The following is a 21,498-nucleotide window of genomic DNA, read 5'->3' as shown; positions in this document are numbered from 1 at the left end:
CTTCCTCAATATGTGTGTATATGTATACTGTATATGTGACATGAATTTCAGATGATTTTTTTTTCTGAAAGTGTTTTACTGTGATTTTTTCTCTTTTCAAGACCAGACTCTATTAACAATCACTGACTCAACGTTTGGACATGATCAAGATTTCTAAATAAAGTCAGAATGTGTGCGCATATCTGAAAAGTTTTTCATGCTAAATATTTAGGCGAGTCTGCCAATAACTGTCTGATTAAACAGCACCGAATTGAGAACCTAACACTTTCATTCCCTCTCAGTCTCTAGCAAGTTCGTTTGAATAAAGCTGGGTAGACCTATGATGGAAATATTTCCAAATATACATTCCATTAACTTTGAACACATGTACCTTATCTGTATATTAACACTTCAGAGAGAGGACCAAGACTGTCTGAAAGGTTAGGGAGACCTGAATGAAGCTGTCCAACTGACAGACATCACCTTTGACCCCTAGGCCTTGACCAGCAGAGAGCGAGACCGTGTGACCCAGGGTGTCATTCTAAGACAACTTTATCCACAGACACCCTCCCACTACACACTTGCAGCTGTCCTGGCAAATGCAGTCGTGTCAAAACAAAAATATATTTGAAAAGGCATTGCTACTCTGTTTAAGCTGTTCAAGCAGTTTAATTGAATGGATGGTGGGGTTAAGCTACAGCAGAATATGTGTCACGCTTAGTGATTCAGTGTGTGTGTGAGTACGCCTGTGTGTGTGTGTGTGTGTGTGTGTGTGTGTCTGTGTGTGTGCGCCTGAAAGAGAGAGAGAGAGAGAGCAAGAGAGCATGTCATGTGTGTGTCTGTGTCTGTCTGTCTGCAGGTGAGATGTGACACACTGTTCTTACACCTTGGCAGGTGTGTCCCCTTGTCCTCTTTCCTCCTACCATGGCCAGCCAGCGATTCAAAGCTTCCGTCAGGAGGAACTCTTTACCGGATCTCTTTCTGCCTCTGGTTGACGAAAGGTTGAAAGAAAGATGCTGGCATGGGTTTCAAGGCACAGCCGATGTTTATCCGTGGGCCTTTGAAATCAATGCTGATGTATTTGATATCATAGGACAATGGACATCCGTACATGCTGAAATTGTTCTTTCAACTTTTTTTTTTGGATGGTGGGAGCTATTGTTATTCTCAATTCCTGTGCTTTATTAGTGCCATTTTTCTTCATAGGAATACTGTGAACCCCCAAATTGCAATACAATCCCTTTTAAATCAATAAATAATGAGGTCATATCCCTTGTGCTTTGGTTACTAAAAATGCTAATGTTTTATACAAACTTGAACTTCCTCACTAAACTTTTCTAATAAACCAGTCTTTTGAACTTGATTAGCCTATGCATAATATTCAATAAGCCATAGCTTATTGACACCACATAATGTCCCTGCCTTGGGACTCCATGTGCTAAAGGCATGAAAAGGAATAGAATGGGCTCCGTTTTCTTACTGTTTTCTTATACTCTACATTTACGCCAGGTAAGAACACGGAATAAAATAACTTGAGAAAATGTTGCTGAAACTGTTCTCTGGAAACAGTGTCATCCAGGTTGTCCCTTGTTTGAGCTCAGTCCAAATTGATATTACTTCCTGTGTTTGACAATTGTATTGGCTGTGTGTTTCAGTGTGAGAAAAAGTCTACCTTGATGGTTTATCCAGGTGTAGGCTGATTAGGCCTTTGACTTCAGTCATTATAGCGACATTGCAGTCACGCTAACCGTCATCTGCTGGCATAGACGTTGAGTTTGACCGTTAAGGGTTGGTCCAGTTTCATGTTTTCTGCAGTTTCGTTGCCTATTGAGGTTTTAGAATGGGGTGCGGGTGTCTAGAGTCTTATCCGCTGAAAGTGCGGCTGTATTTCCTGATAATTGTCTTGCAAAGAATATAATTTAGACCTACTAATGCAAAACTGCCACACAAATATATTGGCATCTTTAAAAAATGGTCAGGCCTATGACGACCACTTTTCGGGAAACATGCCACGCACTGTTTGAGCCTCCACATGAAGTAACTATTCCTTTGTATGTAGTTGTTGAAAGAGGTTTGAATGGAAGTGTTTCTGCTCCAGCACGGGAGGCGTTCCTGCTTGCGGGCGAGGCTATATGAACAAGTGTGTGCAGCGGTTCTGCACTCTTGCTGAAATTGGACGGAGTAGCCTAGGCACAGTCGTCTTCGGTAGCCTATCCCTCAAGAGAGCCCGGGAGGATAGGAGGTCACAGTCAATTTATCTACGAAAGACTGACGAACAAGCAAACTTTCTCTGGATTTTTATGGTAAGATTTCCTCTGCCCTTTGAAAACAAGTTTACTTGAGTGCGTGAGATTGAGACTAAGCCAGAGTGAAGAATTAAATTGATATCAACTTGAATGCTATTTTGAAGTAGCTTATTTCCAAACAAAGATAATTACTTTCGATCACGGGTCAGCAATCAAAGTCCATTCAGTGCTGGTTTGCGTTTTACATAATCTGGCAACATCTTGAGAAGGGCAATGGACCATGGAGGCGCATTGGCGGTCCGTTCTCAGCTCAGTTTGCCGAGTAGCCTACCCAATATCGTTCTCATTCTATCTTTCTACAGGACAATTTGAGCCTCTATGAGACACTGTGCTGTCGAAACGAATATTATCAGCTAAATTCGAGGTAGCCTAGACTAATTTTAAGTCCACTGCTGAACAGATACTGTTTAGAAAAGTAGGCTATAATCTGGCTATAAAGTCAGTTACTTAATAGACTTATTCTATAGCCATGGATTCTTTATAACGAATCACAAAGTAGCCTAAATACATTGATAATAGGCTACCCATCTTGAACTGATTCCTTGTTATCATTGCTGATTATTGAATATGAGCAGTGGGGGTATGCCTTTCGTTTGCAACACCTGCGAGCGTCCCGATTAGCATGTGAAATGGATATTTTGGCCAATTTACATAATTCTTATTCCGAGTCTCAGACAATAATGTTTCTATTACCCAAAGCAGTGAAAGGGAAAGTGGTATCATTTGTCCTCGTACAGTAATGTGAATACCCTAAATTCCCATGACCTCAATATTTCATCCTGCACGTGCAGTCTAAGAGGTAAAGAGAAGAGCTAGTGCAGCGAATGCAAAAAAAATCAACAACAAAAATTCACACATTCCGATCATAATGATCTGCTTCTGAACGACGCAGTAGACATTTCACATCCAGTATTTTTGCGGATAACTTTTGTTACGATGACTTTGGAATGCAGTAGTCATTCTGTCCCATTTATAGACAAATATCATTGGATGGTAGATTTCCTTTGGTCCAGTTTCTATGTTGATATCACAAATAGCTTTACTGGAAGATATGTGAAGCAATTGATGCTGACGTTCCTCGCTGCTATGTCATTTTACTAGGCTTATTTAGATTTTGTAGATGTTTCAAGATTCCCTGTGGTCAGTGTCAGTCAAGCTTAGATTTAGAAGTATGTAGCCCATCCAGCAATATCATGCACATAGGGTAATCAAGCACGGATGGTGATGCATTGAGGAACATCCATGACTTGTCCTGAACATATGTGATTTATAAAAATGGGTATGCTTGCATGGAACCACTGAAATTTGCTGTAACTACCATATGTGGCCCATTTGTTATACAAGTTATATCTGTTTTAAAACTCTCTGTTTTTCTCATACATTGATCTAGCATAGTATGTCATGTGTGAGGGGAAGTACACAGCTGTTCTGAAGTAATGGCTTTTATTGTCCCCATTCTTGTGGTCAATGACCCAACGTTGACTCTGAGCAGACTGTGTCCGAAGCGCACTCATGGTCTTCAGTTGGATTGTGTCACGTTCTTCTGCCCCTTCGAGCTCCCTAGGGTGTCGGTTTTCCTAAATCCTTTGACCTTTAACCCTGTGCTTGTGACCTGCCACTGACAAGGTATGGCTGGTCCAACCGGAGGTGTTGGACATTTACCACACTGGCCATGGTTAAGGTTATTTTCTCTCTGAGGTGTTTTAAAGACTGAGTTCGGCCTCGCACACACACACTCTTTCTCTCTCTCTCTCTCTCTCTCTCTCTCTCTCTCTCTCTCTCACACACACACACACACACACACACACACACACACACACACACACACACATTGAATGGCTAACAACCTCACTGAGAGGTCTTTATCTATGTCCGCTGACACCCTTGTAGCGAAACAATTTGAAATTCTTTGGCACCTATTCCTGTTGTTTTAACATAAGCATAATGAACCACGAAGGAAAGAGCCAAAATCCTGGGCTGACTCAGAGGGCCCAGGGATCTGGGGCCAGACAGTTACTAAGAAACCGCCTCAGATATTTAGGACAGGTCAAAAGCCGAACTATCTCAGCGCTTTGATCCTCAATCACCGACGATCGTCACGGCAGCTCTTGCTTTGTTTTGGGAAAAACTCGGGAAGCGTGGGAGACAATTCTCTGCATCCAGCACAAAACGGCAAAAGAATTCCTTCATGCAGCATCAGGTTTCCCGCTTTGAGTGACTCAGGAATGTGCCTAATAATTGCACAAATATACACTGTTTTGGTTCCATATCATTCACTGCCATGATCTCTCCATAAGAAGAGTCACTGTTGTAGATATGAACCCCTCATAGACAGAAAGAACATTCAGTGGTGCCCTATATGAACTTCAGTCATTTATCTCTGTCATTGTGTCTTGAAAGTGATTTGTATTTGTCTGTTCTCCTTTTCTCTGTAGCCAACGGAGAGATGAGCATTGAGATGTCGGAAATCTTTCCCTTCTTGGAGGACCTGAACTTCACGGATGTGAACGACACGCACTTTGAGATTTGCCACACGGTGTTCGACCGCGGCGCGCTCCTCCGGGCCATGTGCACGCTCTACGTGTTCATCTTCGTGGTGGGCCTGGCGGCCAACGCGCTGGTGGTCTGGGTGAACGTGCGCACCGAGCACCACCACCGCCACCGCCACGAGACGCACATGTACATCCTCAACCTGGCCGTGGCCGACCTGTGCGTGGTGGCCACGCTGCCCGTGTGGGTCAGCTCGCTGGCGCAGGGCGGCCACTGGCCGTTCGGCGAGGCCGCCTGCAAGCTCACGCACCTGCTCTTCAGTGTCAACCTCTTCGCCAGCATCTTCTTCCTGGCCTGCATGAGCCTGGACCGCTACTTGTCGGTGGCACACTTCGGCGACGGTGCGTCGTCGTCCACGTCAGGCCAGCGGAAGAGGCTGGTGCGGCGGCTGGTCTGTGCTGGTGCCTGGCTCCTAGCGCTGGCCGCCTCTGTGCCGGACGCCTACTTTTTGCGGGCCGTGCCGCACCCCGACGTCACCCAATGCTACCCCGTCTACCCCGAGGAGAGCCAGCAGGAGTGGATGGCTGCAGTCCAGCTCAGCTTCGTGGTGCTGGGCTTCGCCGTGCCCTTCCCGGTCATCGCCGTGTCCTACGCACTACTGGCCAGCGCCCTGTCCTCCCCCTCCTCCTCCTCCTCCTCCTCTTCATCCCCTGGGGACCACGAGCGCAGGCTCAGCCGCAAGGTCATCCTCACGTACATTGTGGTGTTCCTAGTGTGCTGGGCACCCTACCACCTGGTGCTGCTGACAGACGCCCTGGTGCTGCTGGGCTCGTTGCCGATCAACTGCGCCATGGAGAACGCGCTCTACGTGGCTCTGCACCTCACCCAGTGCCTGTCGCTGCTCCACTGCTGCGTCAACCCTGTGGTGTACAGCTTCATCCACCGCCACTATCGCTACGACCTCATGAAGGCCTTCATCTTCAAGTACTCCACACGCACGGGCATCGCCCGCCTCATGGACAACTCCAACGGAGGCGAGACGGAGTACTCTGCCGTGGAGAACCCTTCACAGCTGTGAGGCAACAGGCAGAGAAGCTCAGGGTATTTTTTTTGTTTTTAAAAAAAAAAAAACTCACATCCTCCTCTTACTTGTGCCTTATTGCGTTCTGAACAAAGGTGCTGCTAAGTCGCTTCAATTCAGGGTGCCCATAGTTAGGGGAGAGATGTCTCGAGCAGTATTGAGTCTTTAAAGTTTAGAGTGAAGAGAAGGAGGTGGTAGCTCTTCATTTACAAATGCATGTTCATGCATTCATGTTGGCGTTATAAACTGCTGTTACTGGTTGCCTTAGAAGAAAGGCAAAAAATCATCACAAATGCACTTATTGTAAAGCTTTTTTTGTATAGAGTTTCAGTTTTTAACAACTTTTCTGTTAAAAGCAAAATGGAAAAGTAATTTCTACATCAAATTGGGTGGTCAGCCTGGATCGTCATGAGAGATTGCTTTGTTCTGACTCTAGAGAGTCTTATTTGTAAAAGCTGCCCATCGAATGAATTATAGGAAAAACAAAGGAAAATTATTTGTAAATCATCTACATACACTTGTTTTTTTGTAAATTCAGTACGCATGTGAATGTGGTTTTGTGCTTGTTTGTTTATGTATTTATGTGTAGACCATTCATTCACCATTTCTACATCAAATGGAGTGTTCAGCCTTGATTATTATGAGACTGTTTTGTTCTCACTCTCACTGGAGTTACTTGTAAAAGCTGCCAATTGAATGAATCAGGACAAACACAGGAACATTATTTGCAATTTATCAACATACACTTGTTTTTTGTAAATTGAGTGTAAAATGCATGTGAATGTGGTTGTGTGCGTGTTTGTTTATGTAATGACCATTCATTCACATTTGAAAGTGTGGTTTCAGTGGAGGCTACAATTACATGAAACATGCCTCTGTGAATATAATTGCTTGTATCCATTATTTTTAGATGTACATATTTTAGAATTTCTATGTAATTTAAGTATTTTGTCATATTTATGTATTCTTTTGAGTGCCATGTCTTATTGACCGTTACATTCTCTTGAACATATTTTGACTTACAGCATCAAACAAGAGAACTGTCATTTGTCACTTTGAATTAAAATGAAAATACCATAAAAAGGCAACAGCTTTGAAGCAGATCTCTGCTTGAAAGACTTCCTGCTTGTCTGTATGCGTACTTGCCCCTTGCGCTGACATGGAAACTATTAGCTAAGAAAACTTTTGGATATTGCCACGGAGCTGAGCCATTCCATTGTTATGTTTGACGACCATAACATAATTTATTTCATTTATTCGACTGCTGCTGTCATGGCAGTTGTTTAATGGTGCACACAACTATGAACAAATCCTCCGCTAACTTTGTCTCAGTTGCCCAAGCTGCACATTTTGCCATTCAAGAATCTGTTTTATAGTTCTATTAATAGAACAGCATCAACATTTAGTAAATAAATCAAGACTGATTGATAGTGACCTTTACAGACCAGTTTAGCTTTTTTCACAACATAAATGAACATTTTCCCCAAATGAACCCTTTCTATGGCATGGTAGTTATTCTTATAAAACTATAGAATCTTTAGCTTAGTTTGTCAAGGAAATTAGATAATGTGCTCGATCATGTCCTGTTTGTTGGTTACTTCCCAGAGGCAGAAGATATTATGCAGTTCAGCTAACTTCTGCATTCATTTAGCATAAATCAATGTATTGTTTTATGTCTCAGTTATGAATCAGTACGGGTCTTAAGGTGATGATACATGGGGCAACTTTTTGAGCAATGTTGCTGGGCAACCACATAACCAGTTCCATTATTTCTGATTGGATGATCATGAAGATGTGCCTACTGATGATTAAAATCCAGAAAATAACTTTTTGCCCAATATCAGTGAACATGCCAATACCACAATAATGATTCATACTTTCCAGTAACATTGCTCAAAAAGTTGTCTCATGTATCATCAGCTTTATAAATGGCTTATATATAGCACATAACTGGCTAATTAGATAAACATTGAGCTGTTACAGCCATTCTTTAAATACTAGGACAGGGTCACATCAGAAGGGATTTAAAGTGTTTTTCCATTCCAGTCAAATGTTTCTGCACCACCCCAGATAATCCTCATTAACTCAAACGTAATCTCAGTGCTGCCACTGATTCACACCAACACACTGAAGCACTGCACATTTTTTTACATTCAAATCCTCAAATAGGCCTAGAGTTCCTAATACTGAATCCAACAATAATCATTGATCAATTTACATTCTCTATTCTTTAAAATAAAATGTACAACATTCTAAATTAGATCAGTGTAGTCTAGTTTATTGTAGTGGTATACTGTGATTACCCCCCCCACACACACACACCCACACACACACACACACACACACACACACCGCCTCTAGATACATCAGTGCAACACCCAGCAATCCCTTTCACCACTGTGACCAATGCATACTGTAGGCTACCATATGCATTCACATCACATGCACCTATAAAGGAAATCCAAACAGCAGGCACAATTTAGACACAATTTATATTCATCTAAAGAAGGTGTGAGCAATATGAAGTGGTTGATATTGATTTAGAACAAAGCAGTTAAACAAAGCAGTTTAGTTTGTAGGCCCACATTTAAAACCTGACAACTCATAGTCTACATTCACAGTTCACACACTTGTGCACCGAATGCCTCCTAACTACCTTCAACTAGTGTGTGGTTTGGCGAAAGGCTATTGATGTTTTAACATTGAATCAAATTACACCTCTCCCTGTCCTCTCAAAAAGAACATTGTAGGCCCTAACTGTTGAATGACTCGATGCAATATGTTTTTATTCTGCGCCAGGATTGTGTAGGCTACATCATGAGTTTTATAAGTGCACACACTAAATGGAGAGTTAGGATTGGCAAAACTGCACCTCATAGGCAACTCTTTATTTATTATTCAGTAGGCTATGCTCTTACTATAAGTTGTTCATCCACCCCTCAATACTACGTGCAAGATTGATGTTTTACCAAACAGGTCAGTGCTTTTCATCTTTTGAAACTCCTTATATTTGTATTCATTATTGGGAGTTTCATTTGACTTTGATATTTTGGAAACAGGTACAGTACATATATTGCATGTCGCTGCCATTTCAGGCTTTAGAAATGCAGCCTGTAGTAGTGACCATGTAGACAGTAAAGTGCTCAGGGCGATAAGGACGGTGGGGCGTGGGCTGCCTGTCTTTGAATGACAGGGTTTTTCTCCCATATGCAGCACTTAGATTACTGTAATACTGTAAAAACTTAAATCTTATTGTTTTTGAAGTCAGCATACAACGTAGTCCTGCGTATCACATAGACTACACCACTGGATATATGATATATAACTGGATTATTGGACAATTGGACTATGCTAGAATGATAGCACGGATATTAGAGGTTTAGGTTTTCAATATAAATCAATGGCTTAAGTGTGCATGCTGGATATAAATGGAGAGGAATATAAAAAATGGTGAAGCTATTCGTCTGATAATCATCTACTGTAGCTGATGGAGAACAGAGCTCAGGGACCTGCTACTCCCGAGCACAAATTTATAAACATACTGATAAAGTCGTAAACATACTGACAAGCTCTCGCATATATCCACAGTGTGGTCTGAAGTCCAATAGGAATGCATGCAATCATACAGATTTCATTTTCTGCATTTATCACAGATAATGATGAATAGCATTGTCTCTCTCTCTTTCTGTGTGTGTGTGTGTGTGTGTGTGTGTGTGTGTGTGTGTGTGTGTGTGTGTATGTGTGTGGAGCCTCCTAGCATGTGAGCTAATGTTTTGGTTCAGTCACACAAGGTTTAATGTTGGCCAGTTTCCCAACATATTCAATCAGGCATTTTGTGTGCTTCAGTGCATCTAAAATTAATTGCAGATGAGCCCTTGCATGCTGAACAGGCTCCACTGAAGTTTAGGTAACAGCTGTTGTTAGTCAGCGTGAGGTTTCTAGCAACTTAAACTGCCTGACAGAAAAAAAGTTTCCAAAGAAGAGATTTGTAACACTTTAAAATCAAAACAATAAAAAAAATCTGACTCCCTCCGCAAAAACGCCACCTGTACCACATCTTCAGACGGTCTCTCCGATTTCACAGACAAGACTAATAGGTTGGACATTTAGATTGAAACAATATAGTTAAAAGGTAAAATTATAGCTGTTGATATAAATGGTGAAGACATTTTACCGAGACGGAAGAATTAACAGCAAACAGGACCAGTCCAGTGCTGAGATTAATTCTGTGCTTTAGGCTCTCCTTTCACAACACATGTGTCGCAGATGTCTGATGTTTGAACCTCCAACTGGAAATCATAGTGCTGTAATTGTGTAAGGAATCGAATATACATCTACAAAGGCATCCTCCTCTGCATCCATCACCATACCGATGGCTCATTTAACTACAAAAACATGTAATGCAATGACGTATGATCATGTATATCAGCATAATGTCTTATCCTACCACAAATTAACTTTCAAGTAAATAATTGAGGCTGTAGTCTTTTCAGCTAAGCATTTTTTCTCCCTCTTTGAAATCCTATACATAGAAGATTATCCATTAAAACAAACTCTGGCTATTTAGCCTTGAGTACACTCTGGTCCACAGAATAGAGTAATGTCAACATTGGACAACAAGCCGCTCTAGAAGTCTATCTTTCCCTTTTATGATACTCTATACCTCTTAGAATCTCCACATGGGTCTTGGCACACTAGAGATGTGAACTTGTCCACATCAAAGGCCAGTGAGGTGAAGGGGGGCTGTATTGAAGGTGAAGGCCGTGCCTGCACCCGGTGATTTATGCCACAGTGGTGGTGCCGGCGCGGATCCGCTCCCTAAATTGTGTTAAATGTACTCAACGCCTTCCTCATGCCGGAAAACTCCCCTCTGGGTCAGCGCAAACCACCTCGTTTTCACGACCATTGCCAACCTTAATGCTGAGGTGCTCCTCCAGAGGGGGGAAGGTATACAGCTGTTCAAACCGTCCGCGAAAGAGCGGTCGTTTCACGCCGTGTTGTTTTAACCCAGTCATTAGTGTTTTTTTTCCAAGCACACTCCTCAGAGTTGAGAATAATGTATTACAATGCCCCTCTAAAGTGACTCGTTTCACTTTCAGCGGTTGGGGCCTCTTCTCCCCCCTCTTATCTTGACTTTGGCTCTTTCTTCAAGCGCATAAAAACAGAATTTAAAATTCTCCTGCAGGCAGTGAAACTGTTCTCACACAGGAACAGTATCTAGAAGATTTAAGGTTTGAATGACTGATTTTACAATTAATGACAAGCTAATTGTTTTGATTTACCCCATTGATACCCATAGCAAGAAAACCTCATACCATGACGGTGATGCAAATGTGAGATATCCAAACACTGTTGTCCTCTCGTTGCTGCTGGCTGACTGACATCTTATGACCACTGCAATGCATTTGCATATTGAGTCTGCCTCCTTAATGGATCGCAATGGTAAGAACTACATTGTGAACATTCTGTGGGTGAAAACCCATCAAATCAGACAGGAAGTATTCAAGAAACCCACTGCCCCGATCCAAAGTACATCTCACTAGGGAAACAACAAGAACACAAAGTGGAAGTTCAGATGGTGTCCCATAAAAACAGTAGGCCTACTGCTCTGTCTGCAACACCCTTGTCACACTCGAAAGTGCACCAAGCCCTAGACTCTAGGGGCCCCATTTTAACTGTCTAAATGCACACAAACACACAGAGGAACAATAGGAGCTATCCTGGTATTTTAATAGAGTAAAACAGTATGAAAGAGGTTGTGGTGGCTGTGAATCTCTTTCATCTGTTTTTGCAGTCACACTCCTGTCTTACACTCATGGGCTGGAAGTTCTGGCAACTGTAAAACCAAAAACACAGTGTGTGTACGCCGACTCTGTTTGAACTCCCTTTGTGATCAAGACAGGAATTTCAAACAGTCTAATCACATCCACCACTGAAGAGTGTTTTAGCGCTTCTTCTGATGGCGTAAAATAAACATTTACTCTGAAATTAGGATGTGGGTATTCATCAAAGCACTCAAGGTCAGATGAAGGGTAACATGTTGTTCATTGGTTAATCCAGACCATCATGACATTCAGTTGACATTCCCTTCCCTCTACACAAAACGCCATAAATAAGTGAATCATCTCATGAAAACCAGGTGTGTAGACTACATTATGCATTAAATATGCATGCTGCCATATACCTTGACCATAAAACTCCACCAGTATGTTTCTGTGTTGTTTGTAAGGCTGACTCCACTAATGGTGGCAAATCTAGCACAGCATTGGTAGAGGTAATTCCCCTGACTCTGAGGACTTCATGCGTCTCTGCCACAGAAACAACATCCCCAAATTCCTCCTGTTCACATTAGGCTACTCTCCACCATTCTCTGTGGTTATCCTGTCTCTTGTGTCCCTCATGCTAACACTCTCTTGTCCACGCTAACTCAGCCATTCAGCTAGCTGTAGCTACACACAGAGATCTCCAAACAAACCTCAAAAAGACTTGTCAACTAAGGGCCTGCTACCATTTTGTGTGCTCTGGTCGACAAGCGTATCAAATGATAGAGATCGCCATGTCTGAAGGACTACATTTAGCTGAACTGTCATCCGACTTCAAAGCCATACAATAATTAAAATCGTGCATCACAGTGCTCTCTCAGCGGTCTCTGTCAGTGGTCTTCCTGCTGGTCCCTGAGGTCCAGATGTCTCGTCCGATTTGGGCTAATTAGCTCCTGGCCCATCTGGAGGGGGATGCGCCTAGTGCATGGCTAAAGGGGTGGGGTATTTCTCCCACTTTAACCATGGCTGGAGGGTGGGCATTAAGAATACGACATGAATGAGTATCTTTTTAAGTACAGCACATCTGTTAATGTCAGTGATGTTTTATTGTTAAACATACAATCTTATTCATTAATCCTCAAGCCACTAAGTTCTCCACTAAATACCTCTGTCACAGTGAAATAGGGCCTATAGTTATTTCCATTTTGTTAAGCCAGACTCCCAGATATGTTGCAGAGAGGGGTATGTTCATTTAAATAATGGCAGGGGACCATGAGGTTAAGTGCTGACATAAGATTCGTCTTAGATTAGTTTGATCCATAACAACCGTAATTGGGATTAAAAAAAGGTATCGCTGACCCTACATCCACTTATCCTGAGACGTTTGCTACACATGAACTCACCCGATGGAAATTAAGATATCTAGTAACTGTAATCACAAACACCAGTCTATATACAGAGAGGGTGATCTGATTTGGTGTTTTGTGATTTAGAAGAAGGGTTAACTGCATGAGACCTTTCTGCTTGACATTTCTGAGAAGCTGTCTCCTCTCGAGAGTTTTGACCTGAAAGATGTCTGGTAAACCCAAATTCAATTTCAGTAATGTGGCTCTCTGCCGTGGAAGCAGGGGCGCATGGTCCACTGGAAGGATCCACACACAACAGTACTCCGGCCTGGTCATGCTTTATCCTGAGGCTGATGCAGTAGGTCTGACAGGAGTTTGAAGCTGAAGCCTAGAAACTGTCCATCTTCCTCGCATGCGAGTCTGTGATGACAGTTACTGTAAGAGCTATCCCAGCCCAAAGTATCCCAGTGATGTTCACTATCACGGCATGTCAAGGACTGAATTATGGTCCTCTTCGGAATGGATGTCACGGATGATACAGTTTGCATGATAGGGTTGCATTAGAATGTGAAATTTAACTTCTCCTGAAGATAAAATCAAAGAAATATAGACAGATCTGCCTCACAGTGCTTCACACGTATTTCATGACCCAACTTTATCAGAGGATACATCACAGCTCCCCTCTTTGGCTGTGGACCTTCCATATGTTTAATGAATTCTATGATACCACAGCACTATTTCAATGTATGGACCATAGGCTGTTTGACAGGTTGCTGTCTGGCTGCCAGCACTGTACTGTATAGATGTTGTGACTGTACAAGTGTGCTGTATGTTATTTGCATAGCACTGTCTGACAGCTTGCCCTTACGTCTTCTACGTATGATTAGAAACACAGGCTGCTGGAAATGTCAGTACATGATCACAATGTCAATGGCAAATAAATGAACTGGGTCTCAGGGGTATATATATATTTTCCCTTGGGTGTGGTTTCATGTATCTTCTGACTACATTTGAAACAAACTTTTAAAGGTGTGGCTGGGATGTTTCTTCTTCTTCTTCTTCTTCTTCTTCTTCTTCTTCTTCTTCTTCTTCTTCTTTTTACCACTCCCTTACATTTAGCAAAAAGAAAATTCAAGAGGCACCTTCAAACTCCATCCTGAGAAAAAGAAAAAAAACCGTTGGCTAATTGACAGAAATCACTATTAATAGCAGGAGTTTGTTCTATCGAGCCCAAGGGAGTAAAAGCTCCACAAAGGGAGGTGAAATGTCACACCGTTAGCGGGCTTCAATAAAACAAATGCCAGCTTTGTGGAGCTCTAAAAGCTGGCGGGGCGAAACTCCCTGGCCCCCACCCTTTGCTGCTGAATGTCCGAGCATGTAACCCCAGGTACAGTTGCCACCGTTTGTTTCCGCCTCACTGGCAGTGATGGGGATCACATTTCCATTGTGTCACCAGTGATTTATAGGCCAGTGATTGGCAGCCAGAAGCTGAGGCTATTATGACACTCAGTGGATCGCCACACAATGGAAACTTTCTTGAAATGGAGACCGTTCCTTTAACCACTGTGGTTTTCTCCCATCATTCAATACACATTAGATCATTTAAAAAGTAATTTTCTTTACAATTGTATTTGCAAAACACATACTTTTCAGCATGTGGTAGAATTTTTTTTTCTAAATTAGTAGTTTAGATTGTATCTACAGTATTTTCAATCCCAGTTAATCAAAGTTTGAAAGGGCGTGTTTACTTTTCTGTACAGCAAGACTGAGTTTTCAAGCCATTGTTGTGAGAGACTCTGAGGCTATGCATTTCTGCCTGCACATTTTTTTTTTGTGTTTTGTTTTGACTTTTCGTTTGGTGGCGTGGCATGCCTACACTGGCTCCGTCACGCCATTATCGCCAGAGAAGTCTCAATTAAGACAGGCATGCACTAATACACTGCCTGAACTGTGGCTGAACCCAGGCAGTACTGATCGAAGAAGCCTGCAACTCACAACACCCCAAGCCAGGAGTCATGCAACCGTCATGGCTGTCATCCATATTAATGACAATATATGTCAGAGTCACTAGATTTGTAGAAGGCCAAACAGGTTCAATGTTGCAAAGTTTCAGACATACCCTGACATTCCTGGTGGAGCTGAACAGGTTTACAACTCAATATCAGATTTTTACTTTTTAATGAACCAAGGCTTTGCTTTTGAGGCTATGTGTTTAGATTAAAAATGTTTTGGCTGAGCGAGTGAATAATAGAGATTCATTCAGAGATGGAAACACAAGCGGAACATATTTGGAGGTTATTAAATGAAGTGCGCGAAAAAACAACACAGACAAGACACTGTAGCCAGCATGGAGAACCAAACGTCAAACATGTTCTTCCTTTTTTCATTCAATGTAGTCTGGCATTTCAGAATTTTTATTTGTTGCTTTGAGAGACCAAAATGTGGTGGGAGGCTGCTTGCTTCTTGTATTAAATGTGACACGTCCTTGGCCTGTAAAATCAGCAGCCTTGCCTAGACAAAGAAGCTGATGTCACTGCCAATATGTTTCACTCAGGATCACACAGCAGAGCTCACATATCATTCTCTCTACAAGCTAATTGTCCAATAATGTGGGCCATTACCAATAATTGGTTTATGATGACACATATGAATAAACAATGTCCAAATGAATGCTCATCAGTAGCGTGATTGTAGCCAAGGAGCTGATTAAGAGAAGATAGCCTACTGTAGGAGAGCTAATAAGGTTCACTTTGTTCAGTAGGGAGATATATCTGAAAGGGGGAGCTTTTATGTAGCATTCCATCTCCACAACATGACTTTTCCTCCACTCTCTTTCCATTAAGATATACTGACTTGGAACTGTAGATGAGCTTTCAGCTGTTTTGAGTTTGAACAGTGTGCTGTGTACACACACCCACCGAATAAATGGTTCAACATTTTCATAATTTTCGGACCCTCCCCGCTGTTTGCAATTAGTACGAGTTACTGCCAGCACGTGACTGACCAAAAGGTGAGATGATGGCCTCAACTGTGATTCCGAAGATGAAAAGAATCCAGGGTCTTTATATCCTTCCGTCTGGATGCACTTCCTATTCCGTGTACAGCTGAAGTCTTCCTCCTATTTCGTGTTGCGCATACTTTATTAACCTCAGTTATAATTGCTGCCATATGTTCATGCAATACTTCCTGGGCCTTTTAACACAGTTCATCTTGACAATGCTGGCCCTGGTATTTGAGGGTGCATATGCAGGTGTTTCTCCTCGTAGCTTACTGAGGATCATAGCATCTGTTTGTGATCAGCTAAGCTGCATTTTCCTTTTCCCTTATTCTGACTGATGCGTTGGTGATGAATAACAATAACTGATGCGTTGGTGAGGAATAACAATAACTGATGCGTTGGTGAGGAATAACAATAACTGATGCGTTGGTGAGGAATAACAATAACTGCTGGAACATATGGAAACAGCATGTCCATGTTGAGCACATATGTTGATGGTAATAGTTATTTGTCATCACTTAATTAATCATCATAATTAATTCAAACATATCCTATTCATTTAATAATGTTACTGGAATCATTGATCATAGGAAACTATTTTAAAATAGTAAACACATTAAATAAATCTGTTTGGAGCGTGACCTTAAAATGTTTTGACATACCTTTTTACGTTTCAAACAGAACAGGTCCAGAGATCAGTGCAAAGCTCCCTGATACTGCTTTAAGGACTCCAAATAAAGCTTTAAGCTTATGTTGTTCTTTCTCCACAAATAAAGCTTTATATAAAGCTTTGTTTTTTCTCCACAAATAAAACAACTCATAGATAAAGAGGGAGTAAAAAGGAAATAAAAGTTTCACCATCTTTTATTTCATTTGTTTTATGTACACAAGGTTTATTATAACAGGACAAGAAATGTTACAAGATGGGATCACTATATCATAAACCATCTTCACATGAAAGAGTTTGAGGAAGTTGCAAACATAAATCCATTGAGGGAAATGCTGGCAATAATGTCCACACAATAGAGAAGCCTGCTTGGATTTTGGCACTAGATCTGTCCAACCAAGAAAAGAACACACACACACACACACACACACACACACACACACACACACACACACACACACACACACACACACATACACACACACACACACACACACACACACACACACACACACACACATACACACACACACACACACACACATACACACACACACACACACACACACACACACACACACATGGAATTGTATACTGGGCACAACCAAGTGCAGCCAGTGTCCAAACTTAATCCTATATGTGACACAAAGGTGAAGTATGGCAGCAGAAAGGTCTCAGCCTTTCATCTTGCTAGTGGCTACGCTGTCAGTCCCATGCCGTGACACTGTGTGTGTCACGGAGAATGCGAAGGTGAAGGGCCGAGCTGGCGATGAGCTGCATTACTCGCCCTGGGCACTCCCATGTCTCTCCACAGCACACTCTGGGCCGCAGCACACTCTGGGCACCTGCCTCTTAGAATGTAAGGAGTCCAAAATACCTCCAGGTCAGGTTTCCTCTCGCCGTTCCAGGTTGTCAGTGGGAACCAGGGGAAGCCTAGCGTTAGGCGATTCTCTACTCGATATCCCATCCTGCTGGTTAATGAGGGCCATAATCACCCCCTCCAGGCATAGAGTGACACCACGCACACCCCATGAAGAGGATTTCCTGTGAAAGCTGTCAAAGCACAAGACTGACGGTAGGAATGTATACAGACATCGACAGCGCCGCTCTAACACAGCTCACTAAGACATAGCATTAAAAAATATTTCAGATCTTAATAAAGTATTACATATAAATGATATCAGGTGAGGTCAAAATAAATGTTTTTTGTATGTAATGAGAGAGAGAAGCACACTTGTTACATACTGTAAACACATTTGGAATCGTCGGCAGATGTAAAAAATTATAAGAGCTCTGGCAAATTGCTCTCAAGTGTTCTTGCAATTATTTACACATTCAATTCAGTGGTCAAACGCAAAGAGAAAAAGCACTGTCTCCATGCAACATGTGGTAGCACTAGAGTGGTTTGCCATGAACGGTTGAAAGGACCACCCTGTTTCCTAATCGGATTGAGATGTATTTGATCATATGAGAAAACAGAATCTGTATAAAAATGTGCATTCTCCTCTCAATTTTTATGCATGACATGTATGTGGTTTCACTTGTTAAGGCTGGGATTTAATATAATTTTACCAAAGCTGGTAGCTGGAGGCGTAAAATCTGAAAACATGTTAAATTCATAGAAGTATCCACGACGCCTGTTCACTATAACCATGAGATGTGCTAAGTTGGTTTTTATCCTCCTCAAAATCATTTGATGTATGCAAAGTGCTTGTCATGGATCTGTGAGTTTCTGAAGAGCTATCCTTTAGAAAAAAGTTCTCTCTAGAAGGGAAATAAGGCTCAGCTAGATTGATGGCTTCATAAAGAGGGTCGTGGTCACTGTTGGCAGACAGACTCCAGTCTTCTACAACACATACCTTCAGATACGGAAACACACACACATACACACACACACACACACACACACATACACACACACACACACACACACTCACTCACACATTCTGTTGAGGCTGTATGGAATCCCACCTCTATACGTCTCAATGTAATGAATGAATGGAGGGGCGTACTTGTAACCATTCATCATGGTCATAGTCTGAATGAAAGAGAAACACTGCTGTTGAACCTAATACATGGGCCCAGTGCATTGGATCAGTTCTTCCATCACATTGATTGTACCCAGAGGCCTTTAAGCCAATTTGTCTTGTTTTTAAACTTTGCAGCCTTCCTGAAACTGAGGTCTAGAAACACATTCCTATATTGTAAATGTTACACTGTTGTAGTATGCAGCTGTAAGAAAGTCACATTGGGAGTGTGACATCTAGAAATATTTATTGCAGCATAAGTTAGTTGTTGTTCTGCTGTCATATTTGGAACTTGCTGATTTTCCTGCTATATTCCTCAATGCAGAGAGGGCATGAGCTCCATATGGAATATCTTCAGGAGGAGAATGTAAAGGCGCCTTACACCCCAGCCACACATGGGAGAGATTATGTGTGCGTCATAATTGAAACTGACATGACTTAACATGCCTGACAGCATGGGGGCCCATGAATGTGGCCTCTCTCCGTCGCCTTCTGCACCCCCTAACCCTCTGCACCCAGCCCCCTATGCCTCCAAAAGTGCACCCGCTCTGATCACATCCCGATAAGTGGAGAATCACCGGAGCGCAAAGCGAGAGACATCCAGGGCTAAAAATGCTAAGCCTGAAAGCTTCTGTCTTTCTCTCTCTCTCTCTCTCTCTCCCTCTATCACTCTTTCTCTTCTTTTGATTCACTGTCACTCTCTCCCCACCCCATTCTGTCTGAGGCAGCCGGTGCCTTGCGCGGTGGAGGAGACACCTCCCGGTCCAGCACTGCGCCCCCACTCTAAATAGATGTGTAATTACGATAACCTCGAGCATCGGTGCGCTGACAGGAACCAGGGCCCTGTCACGGATCAAAAGCCACGTTTGGGCAAAGAGCCAAGAAAACGCCACAGAGAGAGAGGGAAAGAGAGAGAGGGAAAGAGAGAGGGAGAGAAAGATAGAGGAAGGGGGGAGAGAGAGAAGGGTAGGAAAGAAAAGAGTAAGGGCAGAAGATCTTGTACCATGTGCTCAGCAGATACCCCACTGAGCAGAGAGGGGAAGAGAACGTGAGAGGGAGGAAAACAGAGGGAAAGAGAGGGAGAGATTAAAAGAGCGGGAGGAAAACATAGGGAAAGAGAGGGAGAGATTAAAAGAGCGGGAGGAGAAAGAGGAGTGATAGAGGAGCGGTGATTACTGGAAAGCACCTCCGGCGGCGCGCTCGTTAATGTGCTCCGGTGGCGGTGGCGGTGGCGGCGGCGGTGGCGGTGTGCTTTGGCCCGCAGCACGCTGGTGCTCCTGATTAGGCCAGCGCAGCCGGCACAAGGGCAGCGCAGCAGCATGTTGAGTTGATTTTCAGCTCCCCTGCCACCTCGACCCCGCAGAGAGGGCTGCAGTCCTCACGGAGGCAGGCTGAGGATGAAAGACAAAAGAGAGAGGGAGGGAGGGAGGGAGGGAGACAGAGAGGGAGAGGTGATTTCCTGTATAAAGTTTGCACTAAGGCACAAAATGTATTATGTATTGAGGAACAGTACTGAGAACTTGGCAATCATGACCAGAATACATCTCAAGAGTTTGTGGAGGTAAGGGAAACAGTTGACGTCAGCAGAGGAGCCGTTAGTCAAAATGCACACCCAGTTCGCATCACCGGCGTACTGGATGTAGAAAATTGTATGTATTGATGTCTGACGCCAATACATTCCATTTTTAAAACAAAGAATGATAGTGGGGTTACCTTGTTGAACATTTGATTCATTGTTCAGTTTTAAAATGTGTTTGGAAAGGGCTGATGGGACACACCAATGAACACACAGAATGAAATGAAGAATGACACAATATAACAAACCCTGGGCCCTACAATTCAGAGAGATACAAGGAATGTTCCTCTGTTTCTTTTCCTGGATCCTGTGATCTTTTTCATACACACACACACCACACACTCACTCACTCACACTCACTCACACACACACACACACATACACACACACAGACACACACACACACAAACATGCAGCTCTCTTACACGCACACACCCAGACACACACGCTTGTTATAGTTACAGTGTATATACAACTAAACACTGAGGTCACTCACTTGAGAGTGAGGAGCGGAAAAAAAGCATAATCATGAGGTCAAATAAAAATGGCCAGAATCCAGATGGTTTCCTTTCAAGGTGTGTCAACAGCTTCCTGCTATTCTGGGAGCAAACTATCAGTAAGTCTGCACGTTGGCCTTTTGCTTTCCTATGTTAATATGAACCTGAGACTCCATCTGTATTGTTCTTCCTCAGCCTCTGACCAAACATCCTTACAATCAGTTCACAGCTCAGTTATGAATAGAGGCCCTTATCCAGCTAATGAAGCACAGTAGCTGGGTCCTAGACCCAGGGGCCCTCTCTCTCTGGACAGGACGGGCCGGCCCTCTGTCTGGCCACACCTATAAACAAACAGTGCAGTCCAGGCACCCCCAGGCCTCATCCATCATCACAGCTGCCGAGGCGGCACGGCACACCGCCACGGAATCCGATACGCCAACCACCGGGGGAACCCGAGCTAACAGCGGTAGCAGCCAGCGCTGGAAGCTCCCTGTTTCTCTCTCTCTCTCTCTCTCTCTCTCTCTCTCTCTTTTCCTTTCTCAACCAGTTTGCCCACCACACATATCTCCCGATCCCAGCAGAGCTGTATGTGGCTTGTGGTTCGTCCAGTCTATGACTATTAGGGGAGCATGGGTCACCTGCATCAACCATCACTTCATCAATCCAAATTCACCGAATACTGTTGATCCAGCCACAACAGAACTTATATGATCTGCTTTCATATTAATTACTTTCATATTAAAGACATTTCAAAAACCATTTTGAAATC

General features: G+C 42.9%; 1 protein-coding gene across 1 annotated transcript; it reads left to right on the top strand.

The window, feature by feature from the left end:
* The first annotated feature begins 2,160 nt into the window (after positions 1 to 2,160).
* Positions 2,161 to 6,887, top strand: ackr3a (atypical chemokine receptor 3a). Its single transcript, XM_076262718.1, has 2 exons — positions 2,161 to 2,282; positions 4,721 to 6,887. Exon 2 carries the CDS (start codon positions 4,732 to 4,734, stop codon positions 5,851 to 5,853), a length of 1,122 nt encoding a protein of 373 aa, XP_076118833.1. The 5' UTR covers positions 2,161 to 2,282; positions 4,721 to 4,731; the 3' UTR covers positions 5,854 to 6,887.
* The last annotated feature ends 14,611 nt before the right edge of the window (positions 6,888 to 21,498 follow it).

The sequence above is a fragment of the Alosa pseudoharengus genome, unplaced genomic scaffold (genome assembly GCF_046254945.1).
Source record: "Alosa pseudoharengus isolate Yale_2024_CS ecotype anadromous, Long Island Sound unplaced genomic scaffold, YU_APseudo_1.1 YU_APseudo_1.1_scf_3, whole genome shotgun sequence".
In the NCBI taxonomy this organism is placed as follows: Eukaryota; Metazoa; Chordata; class Actinopteri; order Clupeiformes; family Clupeidae; genus Alosa; species Alosa pseudoharengus.
The sequence above is the reverse complement of the archived record's forward strand: the minus strand, read 5'-3'. Positions and strand labels throughout refer to the sequence as shown.